Source organism: Podarcis melisellensis (genome assembly GCF_964234715.1).
Source record: "Podarcis melisellensis genome assembly, chromosome: 4".
Classification (NCBI taxonomy): Eukaryota; Metazoa; Chordata; class Lepidosauria; order Squamata; family Lacertidae; genus Podarcis; species Podarcis melisellensis.
Window position 1 is genome coordinate 101,924,943 of NC_138531.1, and position 15,532 is coordinate 101,940,474.

A 15,532-nucleotide genomic window follows, 5' to 3' on the forward strand; every position below is an offset into this window, starting at 1 on the left:
GTTACAGGACACTGGCTCCTTACTGGAGAACTGCTCCAGCTGCACCTGAGAGGTGACCTGATAGCTGCCCCCAAATATCTCAAGGGCTGCCCCATGGAAGATGCAGCAAGCTTGTTTTCAGCTGCTCCAGTGGGTGCGACCTGAACCAGTGGATTCAAATGGCAAGGAAGGAGATTCCGACTAAACGTTAGGAAGACAGGAAGGGCTGTTTGGAACGGACTCCCACAAGAGGTGCTGGCCTCTCCTTCCTTGGAGGTTTTTAAGAAGAGATTGTATGTCCCTCTGCCAGGGATTCTTTAGCTGCAATTATTGGCTTGTGGGGGTTGGACTAGATGACCCTGGGGTCCCTTACATCACCACAGTTCTACGATTCTATGACCGTGTCCTCTTCCAAGAGACCTTGGAAGCCTGTTTTCACCGTGGCTCTGCTGAAGGAGGGCCGACCGGGAGATCACTTTTCCTTCCTGAGCTAAATATACTGAGCAACAGCTGGTTCCCCTGCCTACATCCCTAGGGGAGATCACGGCTGCTCTGAGCTGTGCACATTGGCCACTCTAGATGACATTGCCATGTTCCCTGTGGAGGTCACAGGCTGTGGGGCGGGGGGGGGGGCAGGAGGGGATATCTCTATCTTTGCATTCCTGCCTGGTTTGGCTGCAGCCAGTGGCTTATAATCTCCAGAGATCTTGGAACATCTTGGGAAGGTTCACCCTGCCCTCCTCACCAGCACCCTCCGTTATTTCGTTTTCAAATCATGAGCTTGGCTCACTGAGAATGTCACAGGACTGCACAGATTTTCTTAATCCCTCTTTTCAGGCGGTGCAGCTTCAAAACTCTGCTCAGTCAGGGGCCTCTTGGCCAGAGGGGAGAGAGAGAGAGAGAGAGAGAGAGAGAGAGAGAGAGAGAGAGAGAGAGAGAGAGAGAGAGAGGGGCAGGCATTCCAGAAAAAGGATCCACCGGGCAATTCTAGAGTCCTGCAGTTGCAGCTTCAACGCTTTCTGGCTCCAGGAAGGCTTTCCTGCCTCTCCTTTGCAATTAGCTGCTCTTCCGTCTTCTTCGGCCTACCTTTTCCACTGTCTTCCTTGCTCCCTCTGTTACTCGTCTTGCAGCAACTGCACCATGCATGGGTTTGTGGCTCAGCTGGGAAAGGGATTGGCTCCCATTAGATGTTTTACTAAGCCTCTTGATCACTGGAATTTGCTTAATGCGGTGTAGTGGAAAGTCACACCGATACTGAGCTGGATTCTGAATTCATTTGTGTTCTGCTTTCTGCCATACCACATCTCTCCATAAAATGGTGCTTTGCTTTGCTTTGCTTTGCTTTGCTTTGCTTTGCTTTGCTTTGCTTTGCTTTGCTTTGCTTTGCTTGCCTTTTGGTATTTGGTATTACACACAAACAAACACACACACACACACACAGAGAGAGAGAGAGAGAGAGAGAGAGAGAGAGAGAGAGAGAGAGAGAGAGAGAGAGAGATAGAAAAGAAAAAGAAGAGGAGGAGTTTGGATTTGATATCCCGCTTTCTCACTACCCGAAGGAGTCTCAAAGCGGCTCACATTCTCCTTTCCCTTCCTCCCCCACAACAAACACTCTGTGAGGTGAGTGGAGCTGAGAGACTTCAGAGAAGTGTGACTGGCCCAAGGTCACCCAGCAGCTGCAGGTGGAGGAGCGGAGACGCGAACCCAGTTCACCAGATTACGAGTTTACCGCTCTTAACCACTGCACCACACTGGCGTAGAGAGAGTTGTGTTAGCAGTATGAAGGTGACCTCCCGAGGGTGCAAGCCTGGACTGTGTGTATGGAGGTCCTGAGCTACCCAGATGACAAGACCCTCCTCTCAGGCGGGCTGATATAGTCTAAAGGAAAAGGAAAGGAAAGGAAGACGTTTGGCACCATATTGACTGCAGGAGTTGCTGGTAGGAGGCATGCAAGATGTCATCCAACTGCCTTGGAAACCCAACTCTGGAGTTGCAGAGGGTTTACTCCTGTGGCTTTTCTCCTCCCAAAGATGTCCTGCAAGGCAGCAGAGGTTTAGGAGGTTTCCTTCTCCTATATGGGCTCCCTTCCCAGGTGGATAAGCCCTATCTGATTATATCCTCTCTGTAGCCATAAAATCATAGAGCTGTAGGGTCATCTCATCCACGCATCCAACGTAGGGATCACATCTCAAGAATCGCTGACCAGGTGGCCATCCAACCTCTGCTTAAAGACCTCCACGGAAGGAGAGCTCACCACTTTCCAAGGGAGTCCACTGACCCTAAGGCAGGGTTTGTTTATTTATTTAGTTTGGTAGCTCCTTCACGCATCTGATGAATAGAATGATAGCCCACAAAAGCTTCTGCCACCTTAGCTGGCATTGACCTGGAAAGCCTTCAGACCATCAGGGCCCAGGAGACTCCCAAGGACTGTGTCTCCCCATACAGCTCACTGTCTTTCAAAAAATACCCTTTCTAGGTCTTGCTATGGGTGCCCTCACAGTTTTGAGGAAGACTTGGTAAGAGGCTCTCTCAAAAGTGACACTGAGCCTTTGGAAACTCCCTCCCATCACCCCCCTCAAGTTCATTCCATGCCATTGCTGGGCGAAAGCTGTTTCCCCCCCACCAGAGGGCATTTTTAAGGGGGGCTTGCAGTTGGAAGGGGTGTGTTTTGCGGGGCTCATTGTCAACACCCCCTTTTCATTTCTGAATATCTTGTAAATATGGAACCAGTGACTGGTTTACTGAGGCCTTTTGCTCAAAGTGTGAAGTGTGCTTAAAAGCTTATGCTCTGCTATATATTTATAGCCGAAATCCAGGGATATGGTTAAGCCCTTTGCATATTAAAAGAGATAAATTTATGGGTGCTTGTAACAAGGAACGGTGATTTCACTGATGGAAAACGCTAGCAACAAAAACTGATCAGGAGTGGAAATGTTTCCATCCTTTGGAACCTTTCAGGTTAATTATCTTGAATTATTTCATGAATTATGGTGTGGTCTGGGTGAGGGTAGAAATAGATTTTGTAGAATTGGCGACTATTAACAACTCGGAAGTCAGTGGTTGTAAAATGTATGTAGCTTTCCAAAAACAGTTGTGGTTTTCATTCAAAACAACTGCATGATGTGAAGGGGGATTAATGTAATACCTTTAGAATTGGTCTAAAAATATATCATCTCTGTAAACTGAAGAAGAAGTTTCTTTGAATTTTAGATACTACAGGTATCTGACTTTGCAGACAAAGAGGGAAAAGATATAAATCATGACAAGGATGAGTGAATGGAAGCTGGGTTTGTGTGTGTGTGTTCCACTTTTTGCCAATATCCCTCCTGAATCCAAAGTCCCTGGGCGTCAGTTGATTCAGGAAGTGAAGGGTATGACTAGCCAGGAAGACATTCCATCTGCCGACCTTTTTGGACCTCTAAGCAGAGAAATGCAAATGCTGCTCTTCTGTCGCCTGCCTGTTGAAGGGGGTCTCTGGTGGTTAACCTTGAGAGGGCTCAGGTGTGGCTTTGCAAAGAGACACTTGAGAGCCCTGATCTCGCGGCTGAGTTTCGGAAGCCACCTTTGCTTGCCCTTGCACATATCTCCGAAGCTGTGAGTTTCAGAATAGCCTTTTAATAGGCAGGTGCTAAGAACTTTGGAGGAAAAAAGAGATGCAGCCTATTCAGCTTGTCCTGGATGTGGCTTAGGAACGTGATGCTGCAGTTTATTCTTAGCCTCCCGGCAGCAAAGATGAATTTGCAGTTTGCGCACGGCGAATGGGTTTCCTCTTCTTGGCAGACTTACCTTTGCTTTTCTTCAGAGGGTCAGAGTCGCCTGCCTTGCTCGCTTGTTGAGCAGATCTGCTAGTTGTGTGTGTTTGCATGCTTGTGCCTCCACGTGGACAGCTGCTTTTCATCTCCCATGGGAGCAGCTGGAAAGGCCACCTCTCCTTTTCTAGCTTCTCTGCAAAGCTCTGTAGCAGAGTAAGGCGTTTGTGATGGGGGGACAGGACAGGTCTAGTGAGCAAAGCTGCGTTTCTGCCAGTGGCCTCATTAAGGAACTGCAAATGGGGACAACCCATTCAGGTGAACAGCTGTGCTTCAGTAAAGGTTTGCATAGCAACAGTGAGAGCAGAGACATCAGTAAAAGCATGCAAACAGAGGCAATTGGTTCAGTGTGTGTGTGTGTGTCTGTGTGTTTTTAAAAACCCTTCTTAAAGGCTTCCAGGAAAGGTTAGCAGCCCAGGGTGAGGAACTGGTGGTCTTGCGGACTGATGGGAAGCCGCCGAAAGGAGAAACAAGCTGGTGATTTATTTATTTTTACAAGGAGCGGGGTGAATAGGACACATCAGGACAGACAAAAGGAAGTCCTTTGTCACTCAGCGTGCAGTCAGACTGTGGAACTCTCTCCCACAGTAGAGCCACCAACCCAGATGGCTTTGAAAAAGGGTTAGACAGATTCATGGAGGCGAGGGCTAGCAATGGCAACTAGCCAGGACGGCTAGGCTCTGCCTCCATAATTGGGAGACAGCAATGCAGTGGCTGGAAGGCACAAGAGGTGTAAGTGCTGCTCTTGTGCTCAGATCCGCTTGCAGGTTTCCCACAGGCCTCTGGTCAACCACTGTGAGAACAGGATGCTGGACAAGTTGGACCATTGGTCTGATCCCGGCAGACTCTTACTGTGTTCCAAGTGATGCTTCCCCCGTTCCTTGGGGACTTGCAGTTTAATATCTTACCCAAAACCATGCTCTTGCGTGTTAATTCTTTCTGCAGCCCTGTGAAGTAGCTCAGCCCCCAGACCAGTTCCTTTGTTGTTTCTGAACCTAGGTCTGCCCTGTCCACACCCAACAAACTTTGAGCATTTATGGCCCGCCCATCTGGCTGGGTTTCCCCAGCCACTCTGAGCGGCTTCCAACAGAACACTAAACTACAATAACCTATTAAACATTAAAAGCTTCTAAACAGGGCTGCCTTCAAATGTCTTCTAAAAGTCTGGTAGTTGTTTATCTCTTTGACATCTTAAGGGAGGGCATTCCAAAGGCGGGTGCCACTACCGAGAAGGCCCTCTGCCAGGTTCCCCGTAACTTGGCTTCTCGCAACGAGGGACCCGCCAGAAGGCCCTTGGCACTGGACCTCAGCGTCCGGACAGAACGATGGGGGTTGAGACGCTCCTTCAGTTATACTGGACCGAGGCTGTTTAGGGCTTTAAAGGTCAGCACCAACACTTTGAATTGTGCTCGGAAACATACTGGGAGCCAGTGTAGTTCTTTCAAGACTGGTGTTATATGCTCTTGGCGGCTGCTCCCAGTCCCCAGTCTAGCTGCCACATTCTGGATTAGTTGTAGTTCCCAGGTCACCATCAAAGGTAGCCCCACGTAGAGTGCATTGCAGTAGTCCAAGCGGGAGATAACCAGAGCATTCACCACTGGCGAGGCAGTAAGTGGGCAGGGAGGGTCTCAGCCTGCGTACCAGATGGAGCTGATAAACATGGGACTTCGTGCAACTGGTTGACTTGGGGCTGTGTTTTTCCCCCTCCAGTTCCTGAGGGAAGACTTGAATTACCATGACCCAACGGTCAAACACAGCACCTTCCACGGGGAGGATAAGCACATCAGTGTGGAAGATCTTTGGAAGGCCTGGAAGTCGTCCGAAGGTAAGGCTGGCGTCCAGCTCTGGCTGCCTCACCTCAAAAAAGGAGACTGCAGAGTTGGGAAAGCTTCAGAAAAGGGAAGCCCAAATGATCAAGGGGGCGGAGCAACTCCCCTTCGAAGAAAGACTGCAGCTTTTGGGGCTTTTGAGTTTAGAGAAAAGGCGATTAAGAGGCTGCATGATAAATGTTTATACAATTATCCGTGGCACGGAGAAAGTAGATAGAGGGAAAAGCCTGCCTCCTTCCCTCATAGCATTCAAACTCGTGGGCGTCCAATGGAGCTGAATATTGGAAGATTCAGGGGGAAGAAAGTCCTTCTCACAGTGCAGAGTTAAACTGTGGAACTCCAGCAGGCTCTTAAGTCCTCAATGTTCAAAATCTGCCTCTCTGCTCCTCCCTCCCTCTCCTGCTCTCTCTAGCAACCTCTTGCGCCTTAGCCAAGCCCCTTCCTTCTCCTTCAGCAAAGCCCCTCTTGCCGCTGGCCTGTGGCTTCCTCCAGGGCAGCCCTTGACCGGTTTCGACTTTTGCATTTTTTAAAACCGAGTTTGCATTTGCGACTCCTCCGCCGCAGTAGAACAGGAAGCAGGGTGAAAATAATATGCAAATTAAAAATAATAATAAATGGGGGAATTATCTCTTTGCCTCTCCCCCCTCCCCACACTGCCCTCCTTTCCTGTGCCGATAAAGAATGAGCGAGGTTCAGTAGTGAGTCACAGGAGGCCCTGGGCGTGAGTGGGAAGGGCTGTGGCACGTCTGAGACTATTTTGGAATATTAGGAGCCTGGATTAAATACTAGTGTGTTTAATCCTGTATGTTTAATCTTGTTTTCCGCATATTTTTTTAAAAATTTTTTACCAACAACCAAAACACAAACAGTGAAACCGCCCCAGGCGGCTGATACATTGGGTATACCTAATGAATAATAACATATTCAAATCAACCATATGTACAATTCTATATACATTACCACTCCTCCCTCCACAAGGTTTAACTTTTAACGTTTTAATTGCCCCAAATTGTTCAAACCTACCCAAATAATTCAATATCTTCTAATCCTCCTCCTTCTCACTGACCTTAAACCCTTTCATTTTGTGTATCTTCACAGTTAGATATTCTAAAATTATAATATTTTTCAGTTTTTTCCTCCATTGGTTCACCCCTAGCTCTTTCCAATTACTTGCTATAACCTGTCTAGCTGCAATTACCATCAATTTTACCCATTTACATTCCTCTTTGGTTTCTAACTCGGTGCTACTCAGGCTAATAAGAACCATTAATTTAGATATGTCCACCTTCATACCCATAATTTCCGATATTTCTATACCAATCTGTTTCCAGAATTCATTAACTAACGGACAGTCCCACCACAGATGTTCAGTTGCAAGGCATGGGGAATGTAAACGGTTAAGGCATCTCAGGAGACACGCGGGGGTCACACTCCTGTTCCACTGCCCTGCTGAGAGGCGCAGGATGCTTCAAGGAAGCTGAGTGTTGAAAGACCCAGGGCAGATAAAATAAAGTCCTCCTTCACACAGCAACTAGTCAGACTGTGGAACTCCCTCCCACAGGAGGCAGGGATGGCCACTGACTTGGATGGTCATAAAAGAGGATCGGGCAAATTCTGTCAGGAGTTCAGCCTTTACCCGAGTAGGACCATGGCAGAGACACATGCCCGACTGGTATGTTCCCTCCCTTCTGGTCGAGATCATTCAGGAGCTTCATAAGCTTTCTTCAGCCCAAACATCACAGCGACTGATGCCAACAGACACCGGCACACTTAGGGATCCGCAGAGTCTTCGCAGCTTGCATAACAGTACCAGCAACTCAGCATTTTGGCTAATCTACTTTATTTACATATAAAGACACACGGAGCACTTCAACATGGCTCCCTCTCTCTCTAGCATCAGATAGCAAAGAGAAAAAGAGCAAAGGACAATACTCCCACTTCACGGAACACAGTAACACAAACATCCGACTCTGTGGAGTCAAAACACACACCATCATGTGATAACTGCAATCACGGAGCAGGAATTCTCACAAATTCATGGGGGAGCAGAGGGCCTTTGATGGCTGCTAGCCAGGTTGGCTATGCTCTGCCTCCACAATCAGAGGCAGAAATACTTCTGAATACCAGTTGCCAGAAACTGCAGGAGGGGAGAGGGCTCTTGTGCTCAAATCCTGCTTGTGGGTTTCGCACAGGCATCTGGTTGGCCGCTGTGAGAGCAGGATGCTGGCCTAGATGGGCTACTGGGCTGGTCCTGCAGGTGCCTCTTGGGTTCTTCAGAGTCCTATCCGCTCTCCAGCACCAAAGCATCCCAGACAAGGCGGCAGTGAGAGCAGAAGACTTGCAGTGCTCTTTGCTCTCCCGAAGTGCCACAGTGGTGCAGAGGGTGTTGAGTGCCTCCAGATAAGACCGCAGCTCCTTTGCCTGCCACACTCAGCAAACACTTCCCCGATGCTGATACTTCTTGCTGCCTTTATGGCCTTGTTAATCTCCCCTGGCTGCTACCCGTTCTAATCTTCATGTACTTGTCAGGTTTTCCCCCCAGCAAAAAAGTTCGGCTTGCAGTCGGAGAGCTTTGCTGCCAGATCCTGTGTCCTCGTTGTGAAGCCGGCTAGACCCTCCGCTGCAAGTCAGAGCGGAGGCATTATTTTATTTTTATTATTATTATTTGTTCAACTTATTCACTGCCCTATACCCAGAGGTCTCAGGGCAGTCCACAACAAAACCACAACATATAAAATCAAACCAAAAGCAATTACCCAATACCCCCCCTCCAAAAGCCATATTTTAAAAGGGAGTTGGATGTCAATAAGATCAACCAAAGGCCTGGTTAAAAAGCAATGTTTTTGCCTGGCGCCTAAAGGTATATAATGAAGGTGAACTTCCCTGGGGAGAGCATTCCACAGAGCATTCACAGAAGGGGAGCCATTGCAAAGAAGGCCCGTCCTTGTGTTGCCACCCTCTGAACCTCTTTTTTTTTTTTATAAATATTTTATTAGGTTTTTAATAAACAAATTTCCACTTTCAAATACATACTTCCATGAATCCAATGGACTTCCCCCATCTCCCGAGCACTGCATTCCCTGTGTAACCAAAACCTCAGCAATTTGTTGACTTGTTTTGTACATAACAATATATCTTCCATTTTATCGTGTTATCTGATGTAAACATTTCGATACAATTGCATTAATTTTTAATTTCCACACAATAAAAATATTTCGTTACCTCACTTCTGTCTTATAGTGTCTTATTTATCAATTCAGAAATTTGCCGATACTGAAGCTATACCTTCCTAGAAAGGAGCATTTTTTAACATTCATACAACTTATAATGCTTTTTCAAATAGTCCTTAAAATTTTTCCAAACTTCCTCCGTTTCTTCTTCTCCCGAGTCTCGAATTCTGCCAGTCATTTCAGCCAACTCCATATAGTCCATCAGCTGCGTCTGCCATTCTTCCAATGTGGGTAGATTTTGTGTCTTCCAGTGCTTTGCCAACAGAATCCTCGCTGCTGTAGTAGCGTACATAAAGAAAGTTCTATCTTTCTTGACCATCCTCTGGTCTACCATGCCCAGAAGGAAGGCCTCCGGTTTCTTAGGTAAGGTGAATCTCAGCACCTTTTTTAGTTCATTATGTATCATTTCCCAGAAGGCCTTCACTTTCGGGCAGGTCCACCAGAGGTGTAAAAATGTCCCTTCCTCTTCCTTACATTTCCAGCATTTATTATCAGACAGGTGATATATCTTTGCAAGCTTGACTGGGGTCATGTACCACCGGTATATCATTTTCATAATGTTTTCCTTCAAGGCAGTACATGCCGTGAATTTCATTCCGGTGTTCCATAACCTTTCCCAGTCTTCAAACATAATGTTATGCCCCAAGTCCTGTGCCCACTTTATCATAGAGGATTTGACAATCTCATCCTGTGTGTTCCATTTAAGCAGCAAGTTATACATTCTCGAAATTAGCTTGGATTTTGGCTCAAGCAACTCTGTTTCTAGTTTCGATTTTTCCTCCTGAAAACCCACTTTTTTGTCTGCTTTAAAAACTTCCTGGATTTGAGCATAATGCAACCAATCTCGCACCTTGTTTTTTAACTTTTCCATACTCTGTAACCTCCATTTATCTCCAATTTTTTCAATTATTTCCCAATATTTAGGCCAGTGGGCCTCCATATTGAGTCTTTTACGTGCTTTGGCCTCCATCGGTGAGAGCCACCTCGGAGTTTTACTCTCCAATAAGTCTTTATATTTTGACCAGACCATGAAAATTGCCCTTCTGACAATATGGTTTTTGAACAATTTATGAACTTTAACCTTGTCATACCACAAATATGCATGCCACCCAAAAGCATTATCAAATCCCTCCAGGTCAAGGACATCGGTGTTCTCCAATAGGATCCAATCCTTCAACCAGCAGAGGGCTGCAGCTTCGTAATATAACCTCAAGTCCGGCAGGGCAAACCCCCCTCTTTCTTTCGCATCTGTTAGTATTTTAAACTTTATTCGGGGCTTTTTGCCCTGCCAGACAAATTTAGATAAATCCCTCTGCCATTTTCCAAAACATTCCACCTTATCCACGATCTGGAGGGACTGAAACAAAAATAGCATTTTCGGCAATACATTCATCTTTATAGCAGCTATTCTGCCCAACAAGAAAAGTTTTAATCTTGACCATGTTTCCAGATCTCTTTTTATCTCTGACCAACATTTCTCATAGTTGTCCTTAAATAAATTCAAATTTTTGGAGGTCAAGTGCACCCCTAGGTACTTTACTTTTTTAACCACATTTAGTTCTGTTTCTTTTCTGAACTCCTCTATTTCAGTAGTTGTCAAGTTTTTTGCTAAAACTTTAGTTTTTTGTTTATTCAGCTTGAATCCCGCCACCCGACCAAAATCAGAAATTAATTCTAACGCTCTTTTAGTACTAGAGGCTGGCTCCTGTAATGTTAATACCAAGTCGTCTGCGAAAGCTTTCAGTTTATATTGTTTCTCTCCGACCACAATTCCCTGTGTCAACCGGTCGTTTCTAATCATGTTCAGTAGCACCTCCAGGACTGAAATAAACAGCAGAGGAGATAGAGGGCACCCCTGTCGTGTCCCTTTTTCAATTTTAAACTCCTCTGTCACCACGTTGTTTACTATCAATTTGGCCTTTTGTTCTGAATAAATTGCTTCTATTCCATTTTCAAACCCCCGCCCTACTCCCATCCTTTCCAAATTTTTCTTCATAAACAGCCAAGAAATGTTGTCAAAGGCCTTCTCCGCATCAATAAAAATCAACACCGCTCTTGTGTTTGAATTAATCTGTAAAAACTCCAAAATGTCAATGATGTTTCTTGTGTTGTCAAATAAATGCCTACCAGGGAGAAAGCCTGCTTGGTCCTTATGAATAACTTCATTTAAGACTTTCTTAAACCTACTTGCCAAAATGTCTGCAAAAATTTTATAATCCACATTTAGGAGTGAGATAGGACGGTAGTTTTTAAGTTGAGTTTTTTCAGATTCTAGTTTTGGGATCAACGTGATGAAGGCTTCTTTCCACGTTTCCGGTGCCTTCCTCCCCTCCATAATCTGGTTGCAAACTTCCAGCAATGGTTGTGTCAATGAGTCCTTCAGTACCTTATAATATTTGGAAGTAAGCCCATCAGGTCCCGGAGATTTGCCCAGTTGGAGGTTCTGAATGGCGCATTCAATTTCTTGGGTTGTAATATTACAGTTCAGGGTTGCTCTCATTTCCTGGGGTATTTTTTGTAATCCATTAGTTATAACAAATTGGTCCACCTCTGAGCTTTTTTGTGGCCTTTGAGAATAGAGTTCTTTAAAATATTTCTGGAAGGACCTTCTGATTTCATCGGGTTTCTGAACCATTCTCCCTTCAATCTCTAGATTTGTAACTGTGTTAAGTTTTTGTCTCTTTTTCAGCTGCCAGGCTAACAATTTTCCACATTTGTTTGCAGATTCAAAGGATCTTTGTTTCATTTGTTTAATTTTCCATTCCACCTCTTGATTTATCAGTTTCGAATATTGTGCCTGGAAAAACTTCACTTCTCTCAATACTTCCTTCGATTTAGGCCTGGATCTCAGTTTTCTCTCTCCTTCTCTTATTTTCTCCAAGATCTTCTCCTTCTTTTCATTCCAGAGTCTTTTTTTAATCGTGTTCTGTTGTATTAGAAACCCTCTTATCACTGCTTTGCTTGCGTCCCAAATTATTCTTTTTTCCACATTTGTCTTTAAGTTTATTTCAAAATAGTCCTTTAGAACTTTTTGGGCCTTCTTAACAATCTCCTGATCTCTTAACAAGGCGTCATTCATTCTCCATCTGAACGATCCGGTTGTATTTAGTCTCAGTTCCATTCTCAAGGCGTTGTGGTCGGAGCAGGTTTTTGGGCAGATTTCCACTTTTCTGGTCTTAGGTGCCAGCCCTCTAGTTATCCATATTTGGTCGATTCGCGTCCATGTCATATGGGCCTCAGAAAAGAAAGTTCCTTCTTTCCCTAGAGGGTTCTTGATCCTCCATATGTCAATCAAATCCAAATTGTCAGTCATTTCAAAAAAGGTTTTTGGAAGTCTGCCATCTTTCGTTATATTAGCACTTTGTGACTTATCCATATTCACTGAGGCGACACCGTTCATATCTCCCAACATGATAATGTTGTTATAGTCCAAATAGTCCAGCATAATCTCATGCAGCTTCTTAAAAAATTCCGATTTTCCATCATTTGGGGCGTAAATTCCCAGAATTAAAAACTTTTCTCCTTGTGTCTGGATTTCAATTGCCAAAATTCTGCCCTGTTCGTCTTTAAATACAAATTTTGGGGACAAGTTCTCCTTTGCATAAATCACCACTCCTCTTTTCTTAACTTTATCCGATGAAATAAATTCTTGGCCTAGCCTTTTATTGATTAGCACTTTTCTATGGAGTCTTGTCACATGTGTTTCTTGCAGGCAAATAATATCCAATTGTTCTTTTTTCAAAATATGAAATACTTTTCTGCGTTTTTCTGGAGAGTTCCCGCCATTTATATTCCAACTAAGAAGCTGTAGAGACATCCCGGTCTACTTCTTGGGTATCACAGTTGGGTATCTAATTTGTCGTCCTTTTCCGGAAGCTGTGGTGCCGGGCCGCCTCCAGATGGTATGGATCCTGGTGGTAATCCCGGTGGTGGAGGCCAAGAATCTGCGGCTCTCTTTTGGAGGTCCTCCTCGTTGTCGTGTAGGAACTTCTGGTGGTCTTCTGGCGTTTTGATTCTTACCTTCTTTCCTTTATAGGTAAATGACAGACCTTGAGGAAATTCCCACCTGTAAGGGATTGCGTTGTATCTTAACAATTTGGCCAAGTCTGTATATGTGGCTCTAAGGTCCAACAAATATTTAGGAATGTCTCTATAAATTTCTGCCCTTTTACCTTCGACTTCCAGGGATTTTTTAAAGTGTTGGCCTAATATCTTGTCTCTTTCCTCTCTTGTTCTCAAACAAACCAAACAGTCTCTGGACTTATCTTTTTTAACCGATCTTCCCAGTCTGAAGGCCGTCACAATCTTGAAGTCTTTATCTTCTTCAACCCCCCAAAATTTAGAAAACAGCTCCGTCAAGAATTTCTCTAGGTTGCCCTGTTCCAACTCTGGGACAGCCCTCAGCCTAAGATTACATTCCTTACTTTTCAGTTCCACCATTGACAGGTAGGCTTGCTGTTCTCCTACCTGTCTTCTCAGAGGTCTTACTTCCCCTTTGATCTCTTCCACCTTCTTGCACGCTTGCTCAGCTTTTTGATTGGCTTCCGCAGCTAATTTGTAGTTCTCCGCCGTAGCTCCTTGCAGTTTCTCAATAGCCTGGGTGTGCTGCGAAACCTGATCTGTTAACTTGCTGATAGTAGATGTAGCTCTATCAATTTTAGATGACTGATCGTCCACCTTCTTATTCAAAAGTGCCAATTGTTCCAAAATTTGTTTCAAGACTGGATCAGTTCCTCCAGCTGCCATTTCTTCTGTAGCAGGCGTTTCAACTTCCTCCTCCTGCGCCGTCAACACAGTAGGCACCGAGGATCTACGATGATGAATCAAGGTTGTTTGGACCAGCTGCCCAGCTCTCTTGTCTTTTTTCTTTTCTTTAACTTCCTCAGCTAAAGCTTCCTTAGCTTTAGCTGCTCTTGTTTTCGCTGGGCCACTCATTCCCCAGCTGCTGTTCAAGGTCAAATAGTCTTTCAGTCCATGAGAAAGGCAAGTCCAGAGTATAAACAATTAAACCACAAAAAATCCCAATAAGATACAGTTCCCAGGCCACTATGCCTCCGCAAATCCACTAGGGGGGGTTTTCAAAGGAAAGAAAGTTTCTTTTCCACCATCAAAGCTCCTATTTCAACTGAAATCCCCAAGTTCAGAAAGGAGGATTTCAGAGAGTTCTGTTTCAAATTAGTGCCACAAGGTAACAGAGAGGTTTCGATGACAGTATTAAAGCGATAGTGTATCCATCAATGCAACAGTTTATGTTAAAAGAAAAGTTTCAGCAGCCTGACAGTACTCATTTGCAACACTGGCAGTCCAATAACTCGGTTGTCCCCTTCAATTCCACGTCTCTTCACAATAGGAGGAAGATTCTCTAGCACACTGGACTAAAACATTTATTTCTTCACCCTTTTTCGATTTCTAGAAACACACAGTCTATTAATGCCCCTTCTTACTTCTTTCAAAGTCTCTTTTTAACACTTCAGCCCGCATCGGGTTCTTTGCTTTGCTCCGATTAGCAGGACCGGAAGGCGGACTTCCTGTTACTCGCCTCCCGTTTTCAGCCAAAATAGACAAATTTAAGTTAATCCTTAATCAGTTCTTTGGTACCCCTTACTCACGGGTAAATTGCAGCCAATCTCGATGTTTTTCAAGAAGAAAGGTCGGCGCTCATCAGCAACAGCAGCGCGGCTTCACTTCCGCGAAAAGAGCGATGAACTCACAGCGCCGCTCCCCCGTTCACGATCCGGAGCCTCTTACGAGGTCCCTTCCTCGCTTCTGGGGGGGCTTCTGGCACCCGCCGAGTCCCACGGCCACAGGCTCGCTCTGCCTGCGGTTTATCTGGATGGGTCTCCGCTTCGCCGTAGCGGAAAACCCTTTTTCGCGGAGCCCCTCTTCACTGGGTAAAGAGGACCGCCATTGCTGTTTTGCGCCGCCTCCGGAAGTGCCTCTGAACCTCTTGAGGAGGAGGCACACGAAGGAGGGCCTCAGAAGATGATCTCGGGGACTGGGTAGGTTCATATGGGAAAAGGCGGTCCTTGAGGTATTGCGGTCCTGAGCTATTTGAGGCATTTTCTCAGGAGAGAGACAGAGCCCAACAGCACAGTTGCAGGAGCTGCTGTGCTGTGCTGTGCTGTCTGAGGGCAGGGGATGCTCTTATATCCTCACCTGTAACCATTGGTGGTAAAGGTACCCCAGACCATTAGGTCCCGTCACGGACGACTCAGGTTGCGCACTCATCTCGCTTTAGTGGCCGAGGGAGCCAGTGTTTGTCTGCTTCCGCAGACAGTTTTTCCGGGTCATGTGGCCTTCATGACTAAGCCACTTCTGATAAACCAGAGCAGCACACGGAAACGCCGTTTACCTTCCCGCCGGAGCGGTGCCTATTTATCTACAGTGGTACCTCGGGTTAAATACTTAATTCCACTCTTAACCTGAAACTGTTCTTAACCTGAAGCACCACTTTAGCTAATGGGGCCTCCTGCTGCTGCCGCGCCGCCGGAGCATGATTTCTGTTCTCATTGAAGCAAAGTTCTTAACCCGAGGTAATATTTCTGGATTAGCGGAGTGTGTAACCTGAAGCATCTGTAACCTGAAGCGTATGTAACCCGAGGTACCACTGTACTTGCACTTGACGTGCTTTCGAACTGCTAGGTTGGCAGGAGTTGGGACCGAGCAACGGGAGCTCACCCCGTCA

The 15,532-nt window shown here is 45.7% G+C and overlaps 1 protein-coding gene across 8 annotated transcripts in view; it reads left to right on the plus strand.

Moving 5' to 3' along the window:
- Window positions 1-15,532, plus strand: part of STIM1 (stromal interaction molecule 1) — a 101,645-nt gene that overhangs the window by 45,969 nt on the left and 40,144 nt on the right. For all 8 annotated transcript variants that reach the window (XM_081909728.1, XM_081909729.1, XM_081909730.1 and 5 more), the window contains one exon: window positions 5,499-5,613. In XM_081909728.1, the coding sequence (XP_081765854.1) occupies window positions 5,499-5,613 (115 nt within the window). The remainder of the gene's footprint in view (window positions 1-5,498; window positions 5,614-15,532) is intronic.